The sequence below is a fragment of the Pristis pectinata genome, chromosome 6, assembly GCF_009764475.1.
Source record: "Pristis pectinata isolate sPriPec2 chromosome 6, sPriPec2.1.pri, whole genome shotgun sequence".
In the NCBI taxonomy this organism is placed as follows: Eukaryota; Metazoa; Chordata; class Chondrichthyes; order Rhinopristiformes; family Pristidae; genus Pristis; species Pristis pectinata.
The window spans coordinates 77,245,098-77,262,772 of NC_067410.1; the positions used below are offsets into that span (position 1 = coordinate 77,245,098).

Here is a 17,675-nt window from a genome sequence, read left to right on the forward strand (position 1 = left end):
GCGTACAGAATTGTCCTATCCTACACAAACTAAGCTAGCTTTTTATTCAGCTTCTCTTCAGTGCTCAACCACTCCTCATGTGGCCCTTTCATCATCCACTTGCCCTCTTGATATTTTTCCCCCCATACTTTGTCTCCATCTTTATAGTTTTGAAAAACCATAAAAAATACTAAGGTCAAGGGTTTTTTTTAGAAAATCTTTCTTCTTCGCTAGTTAGTGTGGGAAGCATGTGATTATACATAAAAGTTATTGTTTTGCACGCAATATGCCTTGGACAGAAGCAAAATCAATTTTCAAACAACTGTAACAGTTGCTTCATAACTCTAACAGAAAGTTTGAACACAAACACTGCTTAAAATAAAGATGAATACAGCAATACAAGTTCAATTAATTCAGGTCATTCTATTAAATTTTGTGTTGAAAATATAATACAATTTCTGTAATTAAAACTAAGTTCTGGAAACATTCAGCAGATTAGCTGGGATCTGCAGAAAGAAAAGAATGACATTTTAGGTCAATAATTTTTTGTCAGTAAAATGCAGAGCAAGTGGGGGGGGGGGGGGGGGGGGAGAGAAAAAGGAAAGAAACGCAAGAATGTGGAACACAGGAGGAATTAAAATGCCAAAAGATGTGACGATGGGACAAGCAAAAGATGCACAAGATGGGTCTAACATAGTTGTAAGTAGCAGTAGCCAAATTATCTGAAATCATTGAATTTGACTGTAATGTACCTTTAAAAGATGGAGTGCTGTTCCTCAAGTTGATGTTGAGCTTCACCAAACAAGAACAAAAATATCGGACTGAAGCTAAGATAGAAAATTAAAGGGAGGTAGGTAACCAGAAGCACATGACTATGCTTGCCATCTGAATGAATGTGCTCCACAAGGCCACCACTTTCCCCAATGCCGAAAGAAATGCATGGTGAGCAGACAGTGCAGTCAAACAGAAATAGTAAAAAAAATAAATTGCTGTTGCACCTAGGTGTGTTTAGGCCTGAACACTGAGAAGGAAAGAGGTAAAAGGGCAGATCCACACTGCCTGAGGGTGCAAAGGAAAAAACCATGTGAGTAGAGTTGGAAGTGGAGGAATGAAAGAGTACTACATAGGGAATAGGTTCTTTAAAAAGTAGAAAGGGGAGGGAAAGATGTGTTTCATGATTGCATTAAGATGGAATTGTTAGAATTAATGAAGGATGCTTCACTAAACGTGGAAGTTTAGTATGTAGAAGAATAAGAGATTTCAAGCAGAATAGTGGTAAGTGGAATGGGCTCAAATGAGGGTCCCATCACTATGATTGAAGGAGAATTGTCAGTTGAGGAAAAAGGAGAATGTGTCATGAGCACTGGAATGAAAGGGGGCATCTTCAGAACACATGCAAACAGAAAGAACAGAATGCAATCCTTTCAGGAAGCAAGATGGGAGAAAGTACTATAGATATAGCCATGGAAGTCAGTGAACTTATGTTAAGTGTTTGTCCCAGAAATACAGATCAATTAGTCAAGGGAGGGAAGGGAAGGGAAGATTGGAGGCGAGATGTAACGGTGAGAAAAATACGAAAATTGGCAAAAATTTGATGGAATATTCCAGTGTAGGCAAGAGCAGGAAGCAGCATCAAAATAGATATCAATGTACTGGAAAAAAGCAGCAAGGGAGTGGACCCCAGTTGTAGAAGAATAATATCCTGTGAAAAGGCAATCAAAGCTTAGAAACAAGGATTCTCATAACAACGCCTTTTCTGCAAGTCAGATGTCAAAGGAGTTCAGTATAGAAACAAAGCCAGCCAAGCAGTGAAGTGAGACTGATTCAGAGTTGTGGACAGGGCTTGCTTTGACTTGTTTGGATTCATGGAAGTCCCCAATAGGAGGATCACTCAAAGCAAGTTTGAATTTATTTTTAAATTCAGTGGGGACCGAGCTGTGTAATCTGCTGACTGCGAAATTTTGCCTACTGGACCTTTCCTGGCCAAGGGGTTCAATATTTGTAGGTTAGGTTGTGCAAGCCAGGAAAATCATGACACAAATAGGTCACCACATTGATCTGTAGCTTTTTCAATTTTTATTTCAGATTTCCAACATCCACACTATTTTGCCTTAGTACCAAACTTTTTGTTGTTCTCTAATACATGGACCAGATTTTGTTGAAAAAAATGTTAATGATGCTCACCATTCAACATTAAGACATAAACTACCCTGTAACAAGGAAAGAAACCCTGTGAATTGGGAATTACCCCAATTTGCAATGTTCTGCTAGTTTTGCACTGATTTTTTTTTAATGGGGGGGATTTAGTTCCCTAGGATTTTCAAGCAATTCACTATTTACATTTTAATTGCCACCCAAATGTGCAACAAAAACTTAATAGATAGCATAAATGCTCTTAACAATGTAATAATTGTTAGTGACCTCTAATGAGCCTAAACAATTACAAGTACCCTTGGGTATTTATTCTGATTTCAAGGAGATTATGAAAATATTTAAAATGTTTAAAATTTCACATTTTTGTGAATTTTGAGGTGTGTTTAAGATCGTTATCCTGTTGTAGAAGCCGTCCTCTTTTCATCTTCAGCTTTTTTTTTTTACAGACGGTGTGATGTTTGCTTCCAGAATTTGCTGGTATTTAATTGAATTCATTCTTCCTTCTACCAGTGAAATGTTCCCTGTGCCACTGGCTGCAACACAAGCCCAAAGCATGATCAATCCACCCCTGTGCTTAACAGTTGGAGAGGTGTTCTTTTCATGAAATTCTGCTCCCTTTTTTCTCATTGCAGCCAAAAAGTCCTATTTTCACTTCAGCAGTCCACAGGACTTGTTTCCAAAATGCATCAGGCTTGTTTAGATGCTCCTTTGCAAACTTCTGACGCTGAATTTTGTGGTGAGGACACAGGAAAGATTTTCTTCTGATGACTCTTCCATGAAGGTCATATTTGTGCAGGTGTTGCTGCATAGTAGAACAGTGCCCCACCACTCCAGAGTCTGCTAAATCTTCCTGAAGGTCTTTTGCAGTCAAACGGGGGTTTTGATTTGCCTTTCCAGATGCAGTTGATCCTACATGCAGTTCTCTTGGAAAGTTTTCTTGGTCTTCCAGACCTCAACTTGACCTCCACCATTCCTGTTAACTGCCATTTCTTAATTACATAATGAACTGAGGAAATGGCTACCTGAAAACGCTTTGCTACCTTCTTAAAGCCTTCTGCTGCTTTGTGGGCATCATTTATTTTAATTTTCAGAGTGCTAGGCAGCTGCTTAGAGGAACCCATGGCTGCTGATTGTTGGGACAAGGTTTGAGGAGTCAGGGTATTTATAAAGCTTTGAAATTTGCATCACCTGGCCTTTCCTAATGATGACTGTGAACAAGCCATAGCCCTAACAAGCTAATGAAGGTCTGAGACCTTGCTAAAAGTTATCCAAGAGCTCAAATCTCTTGGGGTGCCCAAACTTTTGCAAGGTGCTCCTTTCCTTTTTTCACTCTAAAATTGTACAAAACTAAAATAATACACTAATCTTGCTTAAAATGTTGAAAAGAATGTTTCATCTTTAACTTTATGACTTTTGGCGATCAGTTCATCTTCTACTCACTTAACTATTCACAGTAACAGAAATTTTGACCAGGGGTGCCCAAACTTTTGCATACCACTGTATTTTGCTTATAGATTAGCAAACTAAATTAAAATACATTTCTTATATGGTATTGAGTGATTACAGTGATTGAGTGATTGTGATTTTAATCACAGAAAGTAATATTTGAAAGATTATTGAAATAGGTAAACAATATTTTGAATAAATTTGTGCTATGATATACTTTCTCAGGCAATGCAGCAATGCCAAATTTTAATACCCATTCCTAATTTTCTTTAAGGTGCTGATGAGCTACTTTTGTAAGCTGCTGAAGAAATTGTCGGGAGCATACTCCCACATTGCCGCTGGATAGAGCAATCCAATACTTCAATCCAACACAGGAGGAACAGCAACCCACTTACTCTTTACAACTTGAAGGGGGTCACTTAATGTCATTTTTACAATGCAAACTTTTGCAATACAGTGGCATTTCCTTCCATGTTACTTCATTGTATGTGTGCAAAACAAACAGAACTCTTAACTAATAGATGCTGTCACTTTCAATATATACATCACATATTAGTAAACGGACACTGACCACAAGATGTTATTTGATGGAAGTATTTTAATATTGTAAAAGTGCAGCCATTTTCTAATGTATGAAATTTCCATGAAGAAAAGGAGATCAGCATTATTAGGATATAGTATAAATCATCAGGTTTCATGGAGATAATACAAAAGCAGATAAGCAATCAGTAACATCATAGCCATCCACGTTCAGTTATATGCAATCAAATTTTATTTTCCTTCTAAAATGTGGCTGAATACTTTATGCACAGATCACCAAATATTAATTCACAGTCAGAGGCAAGTCAATCAATTGATACCTCTTTTTTTTTTAAAAAAGTGCATTGAAACAGCAATAATAATGACAATGAGGCCATGGCACAAAACTTCAAGTGGGGAAAATGTGGAAAGGAAAACGTTTGACAAAACAAAATATCAAAATAATTTTAACCAATGCAGCTTAAATGTGAAATGATAAGTAATTATCCCATGGTAAAATCTATTATTTTAAATGAAATTCCAGCCAGGTTTACTGAAAGTACAATTCCAAATTTTCATGCACGAAGTTTTCTGGGATAAATTTGTACAGTGTGCAAGAAAACTTGACCACAGAACATCATTGACCAACTGTTATTACTTAATTATCTACATTTTAATTAGAAGTATATTTTCCTTTTTGACTGAGTGAGCTGATGTATATAGCAAGCCCAATATTATATTTTGTACCAATCTATAACAGAAATTGAAGTAAATTAAAGACTCCCAAATAGTGTTGTTATGCTTTGTTTTTGTTACAATATGTTGGTCCATTTCATTTTCAAGAACATTGCATGCATTTCGTCTTTAAGATAATGTATAATTCTGACTGTGCCCAGTACCTTGTATGTAGCAAGTATGAAAGCAGCCATTGTTTACATTGCTCAGCAAGGAGTCTATATAATTAATCACAGACACAAAGTTTAAACAGTCATAGTTATAATACATTCTTATTATTTTTCTAATGAATGGCTTCTATAATGTAACCAGTTTTACATTCACTTCCTAAAACAAACCTCACAAATCTATTTTCCTTAGTGTCAAAAAAGTTGCAATAACCTTATAAGCTAACTAATAATACATTTCTTCAAGATATGATTGGTAAATACACCATACAGGGCCATAAAGACTAAGGCAGAGACAGAATTAACTATGTACCCAAATAGATTGCATATTATTAACAGCATACAAATTTTCAGGCTCTAAACATACCTGCAGGACTTTGGCACTTGGCTGAAGAGGTTTAATGATCAGTTGTCTTCCCGAGGTATAGAGAATTTTGTCCGAATCTGGCCCCCATGCCACTGAATACACGGGTGTACCTGTGGAAACATTGAAGTGTAGCTATATATATATATATATAAACAAAATATATTGTATTATATCTTTACTTAATTCACAAAATGTACATAACTACATTATCAAAATGACATACAGTATTCTGTGTGCTAAAATGCTATCCCACAAGTGAAATGAAAGTGAATAATCCAACATACTTCTTTTTAAATCTTATAATAGTTATTTTAAGGTTACCTTCAGTGCTTTCCTTTCATGTTCAATTATAACTTGCAGGACACAGCAATACCAAAGCTATTTTTTTCTTTAAGTTACTCCTTATTACATCTATTTTCTCCTCTCCCTTCCTCTTCCCCCATACCATTAATTTTGAGCTTAGTTAGTGTCTTAGTAGCTTGACCAACTGGCTATTCTCTAGGTACAAATTAAATAATTAATATTGGCAAACTATTCTAGCAGACTCAAAGATGACTTTTATCTTGGGTTCAGATCACAACTTTCAACAAGAACAGCTCATGGAATCCCTCTCTCCCTAGGTAAGGCACAATAAAGCAATATTCCAACGTTTGTCGCAGCAAAGGCATACAAGTCAATAAGGAACAGCTTTAAAAATTTACAAATTAACAAATAGCAAACATAAAGGGAAGAGAAAAAGAGCAAGCCAAAAAACCTTATTGAATTCAATATTTGAGGGTTCATTGGTATGGACTAAGAATAAATGACATAATCCCCAAGAACTGAATGAACACTATAATTAGCCTACAGGAGCCATGTAGCACAAACATGAATAATAATCTTTGATACAGAGGTAATATCACACAGAAATCCTTAAACAAAAATCCTGTTTGGTGTCGCTTTGCCCACAGACTCCTGAACATTACCCTCTCTTTGCTTTCTCTGCCCCATGCGCAGATACCTTAGGCTGAAGATAGGGTAGGGATGCTGGGGAATTAAGTCAATAAATTGATTTCCATGTACAGAAGTTCATGAAACATCAGGCCTGGAGATCAGTTCATACCACATGCAGCAACTCTGATTTCTGAAGAGAAACTCTCTCTTCATTTCTGGTATTGATGGAGTGAAAGGATAGTCTCACTAGAATCCAGATTAATCACCCTCCTCTCAACACCACCCACCAAAAAGGCAGATGAAGACCACTTAGCACCTCCTTCTCCAACAAACATTTGATGATTCTTATGTTTGTATGTACAGGAGACAACTTCCAAATTTGCAGATGACACAATTTGGAAGGTGTAGTGAACTATGAGGATAGTAATAAGCTTCAAGGAGATATCATGAGGCTGTCAGAATGGGTGAATAGGTAGCAGATAAAATTTAATGTCATGAAATGTGAAGTGTTACATTTTGTTAGGAAGAATGAGAAGAGGTAGTACAAACTAGAGAGCACAATTCTAAAAGAATAAGAACAGAGACATCCTGGAGTATACATGCATCATTCATTAAACATGGTTGAGCAGATTGACAAAGTAGTTAAAAAAAAACTCAGGATCCCGAGCTTTATAAAGAAATCTTGTGAACCTTTATAAACACTGATTCATACAGAACTGTAGTGTCCAGCTCTGGGCATTATTGCTTCAGAGAGATACAAAAATTTTCAGGAGTGTGGAGAAGAGATTTACTAAAATGATTTCAGGAATGAGTGACTTCAGTTACATGGACAGAGTGGAGAAGCTGAGCCTCTCCTCCTGGGAACAAAGAAGATTAAATATATCTATCAGATCTCATTGCAAGATTATACGGGATAGAGATTCAGTAAATAAAGGGAAACTTTATTCCCATTGGTGGAGGGGGTCAAGAACTCAGGGTTATACAGTGAAGGTGATTGGCATAACAAACAGATCTGACAGGAGGATTTACTTTGTGTTTCCAAACACACCAAGTGTTTGGTGTCTGGAATGCAATGTTAGGGGTAATAGTGAAAGAAGCTTCAATTTTAGCATTCAAAAGACAGCTAGTTGAATATCTGAAAGAAAAGAATTTGCAGGGCTGTGGGGAAGTGGCAGGAGAGTCAGACCAGTTTGATTGCTTTTTCAATGGAGCCAGAATGTACTCAATGGGCTGGGAAGCCTATTCTGTCCTTACAACCATTCCAAGTTTCTGTGAGTGACAACGCCTTTCTCTCCCTCCCACCCCCACCACCATTAACCCTCTACCGCTACCTGACCCCTGGCTATACCTTCCACCCTGTGCAGTGCAAATGGTTCCAGGGGCAAGAAGCCTACTGATAATAGCATATATCCAATGAAAATGGAGTGTAGAAAGCATTTTTTTTAAAAGAAGTGGTTGATTGAAAATCAACATTATAAAGGCCTAGTTACATTTACAACCAACTTATATGAACCCATTTAGTAGGTTATGCAAATTAACAAAAAAAAGGCAGATGAAGCAGAATGTGGGGAACTACAAGGTTATCCTCACCTGTTTAAAAACATGAAAAAGTTTAATATCATGGAAATGAGAAATTAAAGAATGCAGCTGAATAGTGGGTCTAGCTGACCTCCTGCACCAAGCACAAAGTATTAGCTTGCAGGTACAGGAAGTTATTAGAATGCCAGATGGAATACTGGCCTTTATTACAACAGGTAGGGAAGTTTTGCTACAACTCTACCGAGTGTTGGTGACACCACACCTGGAGTACTGCACATAGTTTCGGTCACCTTATTTAAGTTTAGAGAAGACTCATTGCATTGACTTCTCAGGTGAGGGGATTGCCTCATGGTTGCACAGCTTAGGCTATAGATCATCACAGTTTACAATAATTAAAGGTGACCTTTTTAAAACAAATAAGATTCTGAAAGGAGGATGCAGACAGGACATTTCCCTTTATAAGGGAATCCAGAACTAGAGGGCATACAAGTAAAAAGGGTCTCTCATTTAAGACAAAGACGGAAGGAATTTCTTCCGATGAACCTTAAGAATCTCCTATTCCAGTGAGCTGCGAAGGCCAAATCATTGAATTTATTCAACGCTAAGAGAGTCAAGGATAATGGAAACTGGTACAATAATAGATCGGAGGTAAAAGCACTCATAGTATTGAACGGCAGAGCAGGATTGAGGGGCCTGTGGCCTCATCGAGTTCCTGTTTCTTCTGCTCTTGTATAAATCTGGAGCATTTGAGAGAAGACAAAAGATCATCCCATCAGAGAATACCACCTGCAGGAAGCGTAAAAAGAGGAATCACCTCTTCAGAACTGTGGAGCATGCTATTTTTCCCCCTAGTGAGAAATGCTTTGGTGGACATGGTTCCTTAGTCACACACTTACTATGGAATCAATTGCATATGCAGTTTTCAGGGCCTGGGGTAACTGTCATGGGTATCAATCCTGCACTTACTCCAAGTACACGACTGTACAACGTATGTCACAAGGATTTCCTCAAGAAGAATTCAACAATTCAAAAATCCTACCTTGTTGTATCATGGTTGATCGCAGCATTCCAGTTTTGGACCAAATCTTAATTTGCCCATCTTCACCAGCTGTAGAATACAAATAGTATGCCATCAGATGCAAAGTTTAAAATAATTATGAAAATCTTTATTCCTTACTTGCAAGCAACATCCTGCAAGTTTCTTTATTATCTAGAAGTATTCCTAGAATTGCTTTGCTTTCAATTGATAGATGTGCAAGGTACATTGTCCAATTACTTCAAGTCACTTAAGCCATCAGAAATATGTTAGTAAGGTTCACAGTCAAGACTTGGTTTATCTACAGTAGCTAGAAAAGGAGGCTTCTTGGAGATTATTGCACGAGTAGGACAAGTTAAAGTAAACACATTTTTTTTTAAATTCAGGAACTGGAAACATAAAAATGGCCCCTGACGTGAAACTTAAAATTGTCAAATAATCTTTTACTGTGTTCTATAGGTCCTCCTGTAAGAAATGCAGAAAACTAGAAATCAGTCTGAAGCCAGGCTGTTATAAATTTTCAGATTTTTCCTCCAGATATTCCCTTGGGTTCAGTGAAACCAGCTAACCTTTTTATTTGAGAGAAGGGAGCTCCTGTGCATTTGCCTTAGCCAAGTCCCCTGCTACACAAAAGGAATACAACAACACAGATAATTCAGGGTTTTGAGGAACTTATTATATTAAATATTACCATCCATTTTTACTGGCAACTATTGAGCACTGGGTTCTAGGATCTTACTGTTGATGTGCAAATACACTGCGGCGTACTGATATCCAAAAGAACTACCATATGCTTTGTATCCTCAAACTGCTACATTGAAACACATTTGCACGTAAAACGTGCACCGAAAACATCTGTGTAGTTGGCCACACTAGTTTGACCCAGTGACATTAGCCTATGAGCTTCATGCATCTCAGTGTGAAAGGACTTGTGCACTTAAGAAAGTGCAAAAAACAAATCTTTTCCCCCCCATTCACAAATATTAATATTGAATAATTTCAGAAATTTCACAGATGAACTGAAACTAACATATTAATTAAATATTGCAGGCACCAGAAATATGTCTTATACGGGACCACAACTGTAGAAGTATTGCCTATTGAGCCATCATGTGTATACCCAGCAAGATTTCTGTAGAAGGTATGTTTCTAAGGAAAGCTTATCTTGCTGAGATACAATATTGCAAAATGCAGAACACAAGGGTTGAAAGATGGATCAATGATTATAATTTCAAACAGATTACATTAATTTTATAGTATTTTCCTCCAGTCACCTGTTACCAAAGCAGTTCCCTCGTAGTTCCACCTCCCCGCTAACACAGCTCCACGATGCGCTTCTACACTTTTTTCCACTCGTCCAGTCTTTGAGACTAAATGAAATTTGCCTTTGGCAAATGAAAAAAAATGATCAATATTTTAATCACTACATGCATAAATGATTGAATGAAGTATAATCAGATAAATTTATTTTGTATCTGCAACCTTCCACAAAAAATTTCCACAATTTGGCATGGTCATGCACAACAAGGTCATATGACTTCATATGATCATCACACAATGTCCTCTGTAAGCCAGTTTGTTTCTCCCTTTTTTGCACAATCTTTAACTATAACAACACTTCTGTGGATTATCACCTACTTTTTCTACTGCTTTCTCATTTGTTGTTCAAACTCAAGTAAAACGTACAAGAACTACATGCAGCTGTTTAAAATTTGCAAGAATCTAGCAGATATTTGCCCAGTAGTTTGTTTCATCTTTTCCACAGTACACATAGCCCACATGAAAAATGAAATGGGTACCACACATACCTGAGAGTTAAGTAGCTCACAAAAGCAACCTAATAACCATTTTGAATGAGGCTATGCCCTTTCTTAACAGTTGACTCTGGCCACAATTATTTTCAGGGGAATATTAATGTTCTAAACAGTTCATTCTTGAATAAAAGTCCGATTAAATCAACACAGCATACAAATTCACTATTAAATTTGAAACTATCAATCTTGATTAACCCAGTACTTTTTAATGAAAGGAAATAAGAAATTTCAATTAACTTCAGTGAAAACCATGTAAATTTGTTACCTTTTGTGTTCCAAGCTCTAAAGTAGACATTTCAGAAAATGTCAACATTTGTTCCACATTAACAAAAAAGTATCTGTGGCACTCATTGGTCAATAATTCCTACCGCCCAGGCTCAGAAAATAAGAATGCATAATCCATTTGCTTCATCTTTTGATGTTTCATGCCATCGACAGTGGATTGTCAGTACATGACATCATTTTCAATTTACCAAACTCTATAATTTTGACAGTAAATGCAACTACATGAAATGCAATGAAGTTTAATTTAGTTAGAAGTCTACCAGAATTACTTTGTTGTAAATTATTAAATAAAAACATATTTCAGTCACAATTTCCAACAGCTAATTTGTAAAAATGTAATTTCCAAGGCACACCCCAAGTAAACTGAGGACAGTAGATTGGAAACTTGTGTGGTATTGTAGCAAGCTCAGCCTGACAGAATTATAAAATTTCCTGGTCGCAAGAACATTTTACAATCAAAGTTTAAGTAGTCTCAACCAGTTGCTAACGGTTATTCAGTAAAATACTAGCATCAATTTTAACTGCAGAAACCAGAGTTGCTGCATAGGAAATAGAAAAACGTTCAACTGGTTTAATAGAGGCTGCTATCCTTAAGCTAGAGCAGAGCTATATATAGTTTGCAAAGAATAACGCAGGTTGTAATCTGCATCTAACCATTTTGTGCTCTATGTAGGACTTTATTTCTTGCGAGTATTGGATACTCAGAATTGAAATCATCTCATACCTTGTAGCTACGAAGGAAAAATATTGCTGCATAACAAAAAATAAAGAACTGTATTGTAAGTTTCCCTATTGTTGTTTGTCCATAATGGAAAAAAGGATAGTTCACAGAGGAAAAAAAAATTAAACTTAGAATTTGACTCAAGTCTTACCATCAGTACTGGTGAGCACAAATACTTCTGCTTGTATCTGCTTCTTGCCTCCTGTAGTCTTGGGGAACCAATGCAGATCTATTGGATGGATTTCTTCAGCAAGTCTTACTACTTGAACCGTTTCATTTGTTAACAGATTCCACTTCAGGATTTGGTGATCATCACTGGATGAAAATAACTCATCTGCTGTTGTCCATCCAACACAACTGACCAATTCTTTATGTAAGGTGAAATTAAAGAAAATATAAAGAATAGATATTGACCTCAATTACAAGAGCAAATTTTGTCATGAAGCATGGTGATACAGCTCATCAGTGATCCAATTTTCTTTTAAATGTCAAAACATAGAAGTTCACATCTATAGTACCCCACACAAAAAGATTGTGTCTGGGATTTTACTTAAGTGATGGCCACACTGACTGAAATCAATTGACTCCCAGGATTGCTCTCATGCACCGCCTGGTGGCAAGTTCAAATATGTCATTGGCATGGACCTTGGAACAGACTGCCAGTCCACAGGCCCACTGCTTGGGTCATAAAATCATCTAAAAATGCAGCAAGACAGATGCTGGAATTAATTGTTAGAAATACTGTTTTCCTTTTCCTTTCCTTAGTTTGCTAGCTTTCTCCATCTCCCTCCTTGTTGAATAAAGTTTTAGCTTTTAAATCACCCTTCACTACACACTTATTCAACTTCAATCACAGACAGGCGAGGGAAAGGGCATCACAGCTCAGCTTAATCATATCCTTTGTAGACATTCACACAAGTCATGCAACAGCTCAACAAAAAGCTTTATGCTCCTTCATTTATGAGTGCTCTTGGACATTTTAATCAATCCATTATAACATTTGCTAGATTAACTCAGCACTGATTATGAATTAACTATGGTAAAATTCCTGGCTTGCATGGCTTAGCCATTCATTGTATAACATCTGCTGAACTGTTGGGGAACTCAGAAAGACTGCCCAAGGCAGAATGATTCACACAACCAAAGTTCAAATCACATAGAATAATGAATTATTTATTTTTTTCTTTAAATTGCAATTGGTCTATCTCAAGTTAAAAGATTCCAACAATTTGTCCTTAAATGCCAAAACACAACACCAAAGCTCTGTGCTTGAAATTATATATAGCAGGAAAAAAAATTTTCAATGATCCAGAAAATCTGTAAACACCCAGAACAAAACCTCCAAATATTTTCTTTAGTGTAAATAATCGCAATTTTCCCCTCTCCATCACAACCTTAGTCTTTATATTATTGATAAAAATGATTACCTGTTAAAGCCTCTTTAAATTTATCCTGTTTCTTATAGTCTACTATATTATCCCTGTACTGTTATTAGAATTACCATTATTTTCTACAGAGCCTCCAAAGTGCAAAACTCCTCATCCTAATCTTTCTGCCTCCTACCATCTATATATTTTTAAAAACCCAATATTTGATTTCAACTCACTACTACCCATGTACTGCTATTGCATGCTATTCTCATACCCTAGATAATAGTCCTTAGTGCTTCACTTACATTTTTTTCCAATTTAAAACCAAGCACAACAACTAAATTAATTAGGACATCTGCAGTAAACCCATTACTGAAAGATTTTCTAATGAGAACCCTATATTCATGGGCATTTTCTCATAAGTAGCTCTCCATCTCAGCTGCATCTTTGGTAAGATACCAAGTAAAAAGCAAATAAAACTGCTCCACCCTCCTGCATTCATGCAACTGTTTCATGTTTTTCTTCTGGTAAATTCAAGAAAAACATGAAATATGTCAGCCAGCATGCACTTTTGGGCAGAACTGGCAATTGAAGCAAGGAGACTGCAGACATTTTGGATTATTCCTTCAATTTCTCTTCATGTTCTAGGATAAATTAAGCATGCAAACATTTAAATAGATGTTGAAATCATACAAGTCTTTTTGCACTATATGAAAGCAAAACAAAAAATTTCCAGATCCTTTCAAGGTTTCAGAAATTGTTTCACAGAAACTTCAGTAGGTTACAGTTGAAAAGATTGGCAGATTACACTTGGGTGATTGCCAATAATTCTGCCTCAGAAAACCAGATTGGGCATAATGTGCTCTTTGATAATTTAGGATCCTGCTATACTTGACCATTCCCGTTCAAGATAATATTTGACAGCAACTAAGATAGAATTTTAAAAGAATTTTGTATTCAGCATAAAGAGTGTAGTGTGCCCAAGGATGCTGCGGTGATACAGTTTGCATTTCATTACCAATACATGCAGTTCCCATGTTAAAAATAAATATCTCCATGGCTGAGCTGGCATGTTTGCATCATCTGCCTCAAGCTTGAATGCCACACAAAATGCCATGGCCAGTCATGATTACAATTACTCCCTCTTAGTGCTGCAAGGTCATTAAAATCAATTAATATTCTTTATGTTAACAAACACATCATGAATGCAACGCAAAAGAAAATTAGATCAGCTCTCTCTAAGGAACTTACAATCTAGTAGTACAAGACTTCAGGAGAGAAGGGAAAAGGACAGAGACACTGGCATGAAGAGAGGCAAAACAAAAAAAGGAGGGAAGAAACATATAAAATGGGCACTTAGCTGTCTGCTCTGTTAAATTTGTGACATTTATAATCATTTAAGAATTTTACCAGTGTTACCAATTTTCAAATCTGTGGTTAATGTTTATTTATCACATTCAATTACAATAGTCATCCAGCACATTCACTGCTCTGCACGAACTTGATTCTGTACAGGCAGTTCTTTGGCCGGTGAATTACATCACGATTTAACACTCATCACTGAGAGCAAAATGATAAATCTTTAATTTTCCAGGGTGGTCCCTAATTATTAGCTGAACATAGTGGAGATTTGGCAAAGCACATTGAAGCAGATGTTAAAATCATCATGGAGGAAAAGTCACTTGGGCAGGAAACAACGAGGTAATCTTATTGAGAAATTTGCTCTGGGGCTTGAGTGAACAATGGTGAACATGGATTTTACAGTAAAGATGTGAGCACTGGACAGACCATGTGTCCTGTTTGAAAAGCAGTACGCTGTTACTGGCAGGGTATTTAAACACTTCGACGGAGTTGTGTTAGATTGGCGTGGTTGACCCCCACATATACAGTAGGTTGACGGAGTCCACAATACACAAGTATTCCACTGGAATTCAACTCATACCTCAGAGCTACTTTCATCTGTTTTGAAACTCACACCTTTTGAAGGAGGCTGTCATGTTATCACTGGAGCACTGCCTCACTCCTACATGGTTGAGTGGAGTTCATTAATTAGAACTGTTCAATTTATGTCAGTTTCTGATTTTATTTCCAACAACTTTACTTTTTCCCTTGTACTCATTCTGTTATTACTTTTCCCTTGTACTACCTCAATGAACTGATGTGATGAAATGATCTATATAGATGGCATGCAAAACAAAGTTTTTCACTTTACCTCAGTACACGTGACAATAATAAACCAAATTACATTTTAACATCTTTTCTTCCTTTCCTTAAACCAGTTAGTTATTTCCAAATATTACCATAAAATAACACCACTTCAAGTTTATGCTGGAGTTACTACCAGAACTTTGAAAAATATTGAAGGCTTTGGAAATCTAGTTAACAACATCGCATTTAGGAATCAAATCTTTGAAATTAATGAGACTTTGATCACACAAGGTTTACCTTGCCAAAGGCATGATTGCTGCTATTTACCAACTGTTATACAGATAATCCATAAATTTATTCCTTTTAAATTATTCCATTATTTTACTTTTGTACCAGTGACAAGTAATGTCCAAATTAGATTTGCCACCCTTTTTTAAAATATGATACAATCAAGATTTGTTAAACTCCAGCAGATAACTAAAAAAGTTTGCCAATATTGAGCTAACTCAACCCAGACTGTGCGTTCGGATAATGAAATAATAGCAATATGACAGTTTAATATTGGATTCACAAAGGATGCATTACATAGCTGTAATTTAAGTGAGGTGATCAGATGGCATCATTAACTACAGAATGAGTGCTTTACAATGCCATCCAAATCCTCAGATCAGATTATAGCCATTAACTCCTTCTTTGGTATCTATGATATTATACAATTATAATGTCTAAAATTTTAAGTAATGATTTATTGTTCATGTAGATGCTCCAGGGTTTCTAGCAGCTTTTGGAAATCTTCCAGAGCAGAATGACACTGCTAAGTAATTGTATATTTCTTTATGCCATACTTTTGCATGTTTAAATCCAAAAGTAGCAGTTCAATGAAACTCCACATAAAACATGTTAAAACAATCTCCCTCCAACCCCCACTAAAAATTGTGTATCACTATATAACAAAATATATGGTTTGGTTGTCAAGAAGCTGGCAAACTGTTAGTACCACTTAATTCAACACAAATAGCATTTGAAAAAAATCAACTAAAATTTGGCAATTTTAAACAAGGATTAAGAAAGCTACACACATTTGATCCAAATTTACTGAAATCATAACTTAATCGAAAGTGAAATACTACTACTTTTTTCGGACCTTTAAATGCTATACAATTTTTTTTGCCTTGTATTTTATTTCTCACTCTACTCTGGACTTATTGCAACCACATATATATGTGACTCCTTCTATTTAACCCACTCATCAAATACCTGTACACAGACAACACATCAGCCTAGTTATTAATTTCTCTGATCATTCCTCCCCCAGGAAGTTAATCCTTACTATATCATCCAGAACAGAACCCAAGCATAGTGAACTTCAGTATAATTGCCCACTTTTCATACCATTAACTGATATTTATCCTGGTTATTCTTCAACTCAGATCTACTTTGCTGCACATGCAAATTATTCACTGATAACCTGAAGACCAAAACAAAAATCAGTCCTCTCCAAATTAAGCCATTGAAAAGTAAACGTAATATTATTTTTGGGAATTTGTGCTAGTAAATCAAAAACAGAACCAAATCAAAACCTAATAATGTTGTTAAGACCTTCTTTTAGGTCACTTTTGAGCTTTTCATTGTTAGGAGGAGAGACTTGGGTTACCTCACATTTCTCGCATCAACTTTAAAAATCTATTTTTTTTTAAATACTTGGTAATCTCTTTACATCTTTTTTTTATATATAACTGGTCAACCAGAACTTGGAATGTAATCTAAGGATTTAAACTTCTCTACTTTTTGATTCTATTCCTATAGAAATAAACTCTAGCATTTAGATAGCTTTACTACGATTTTACAAAACAGTATCATTACTTGTTTATTTGTATTGCTATATCCCCTCACTCCATTATCCCAGTCAGATTAAGCCTAGTGCATCATGGACACCAGCCTCCCCTCCTTGGACTCTGTCTTTACCTCTTGTTGCCTTGGTGAAGCAGCCAGCATAATCAAAGACCCCACCCACCCGGGACATTCTCTCTTCTCTCCTCTTCCATCGGGTAGAAGACACAGGAGCCTGAAGGCACGTACCACCAGACTTAACGACAGCTTCTACCCCACTATGATAAGACTATTGAACAATATACAATGAGATGGACTATGACCTCACGATCTACCTTGTTGTGACCTTGCACCTTATTGCACCACACTTTCTCTGTAGCTGTGACACTTTACTCTGTACTGTTATTGTTTTTACCTGTACTACATCAATGCACTCTGTACTAACTCAATGTAACTGCACTGTGTAATGAATTGATCTCTACAATCGGTTTATAAGACAAGCTTTTCACTGTACCTCGGTACAAGTGACAATAATAAACCAATACCAATAGATTCTTACTTTCCAAGTACTATGTAGTCTGTGCTTTTAAAATCAAAATGCACTACAATTCAGAATGAGAATTATTATCACT

The 17,675-nt window shown here is 36.3% G+C and overlaps 1 protein-coding gene across 3 annotated transcripts in view; it reads right to left on the reverse strand.

Annotated features, from left to right (window-relative positions):
- ift80 (intraflagellar transport 80 homolog (Chlamydomonas)) overlaps positions 1-17,675 on the reverse strand; it is a 166,881-nt gene that overhangs the window by 128,895 nt on the left and 20,311 nt on the right. For all 3 annotated transcript variants that reach the window (XM_052017971.1, XM_052017969.1, XM_052017970.1), the window contains exons 3-6: positions 11,847-12,065; positions 10,150-10,260; positions 8,879-8,947; positions 5,368-5,477 (exon numbers count right to left, since the gene is read on the reverse strand). In XM_052017971.1, coding sequence (XP_051873931.1) covers positions 5,368-5,477; positions 8,879-8,947; positions 10,150-10,260; positions 11,847-12,065 — 509 coding nt within the window. The remainder of the gene's footprint in view (positions 1-5,367; positions 5,478-8,878; positions 8,948-10,149; positions 10,261-11,846; positions 12,066-17,675) is intronic.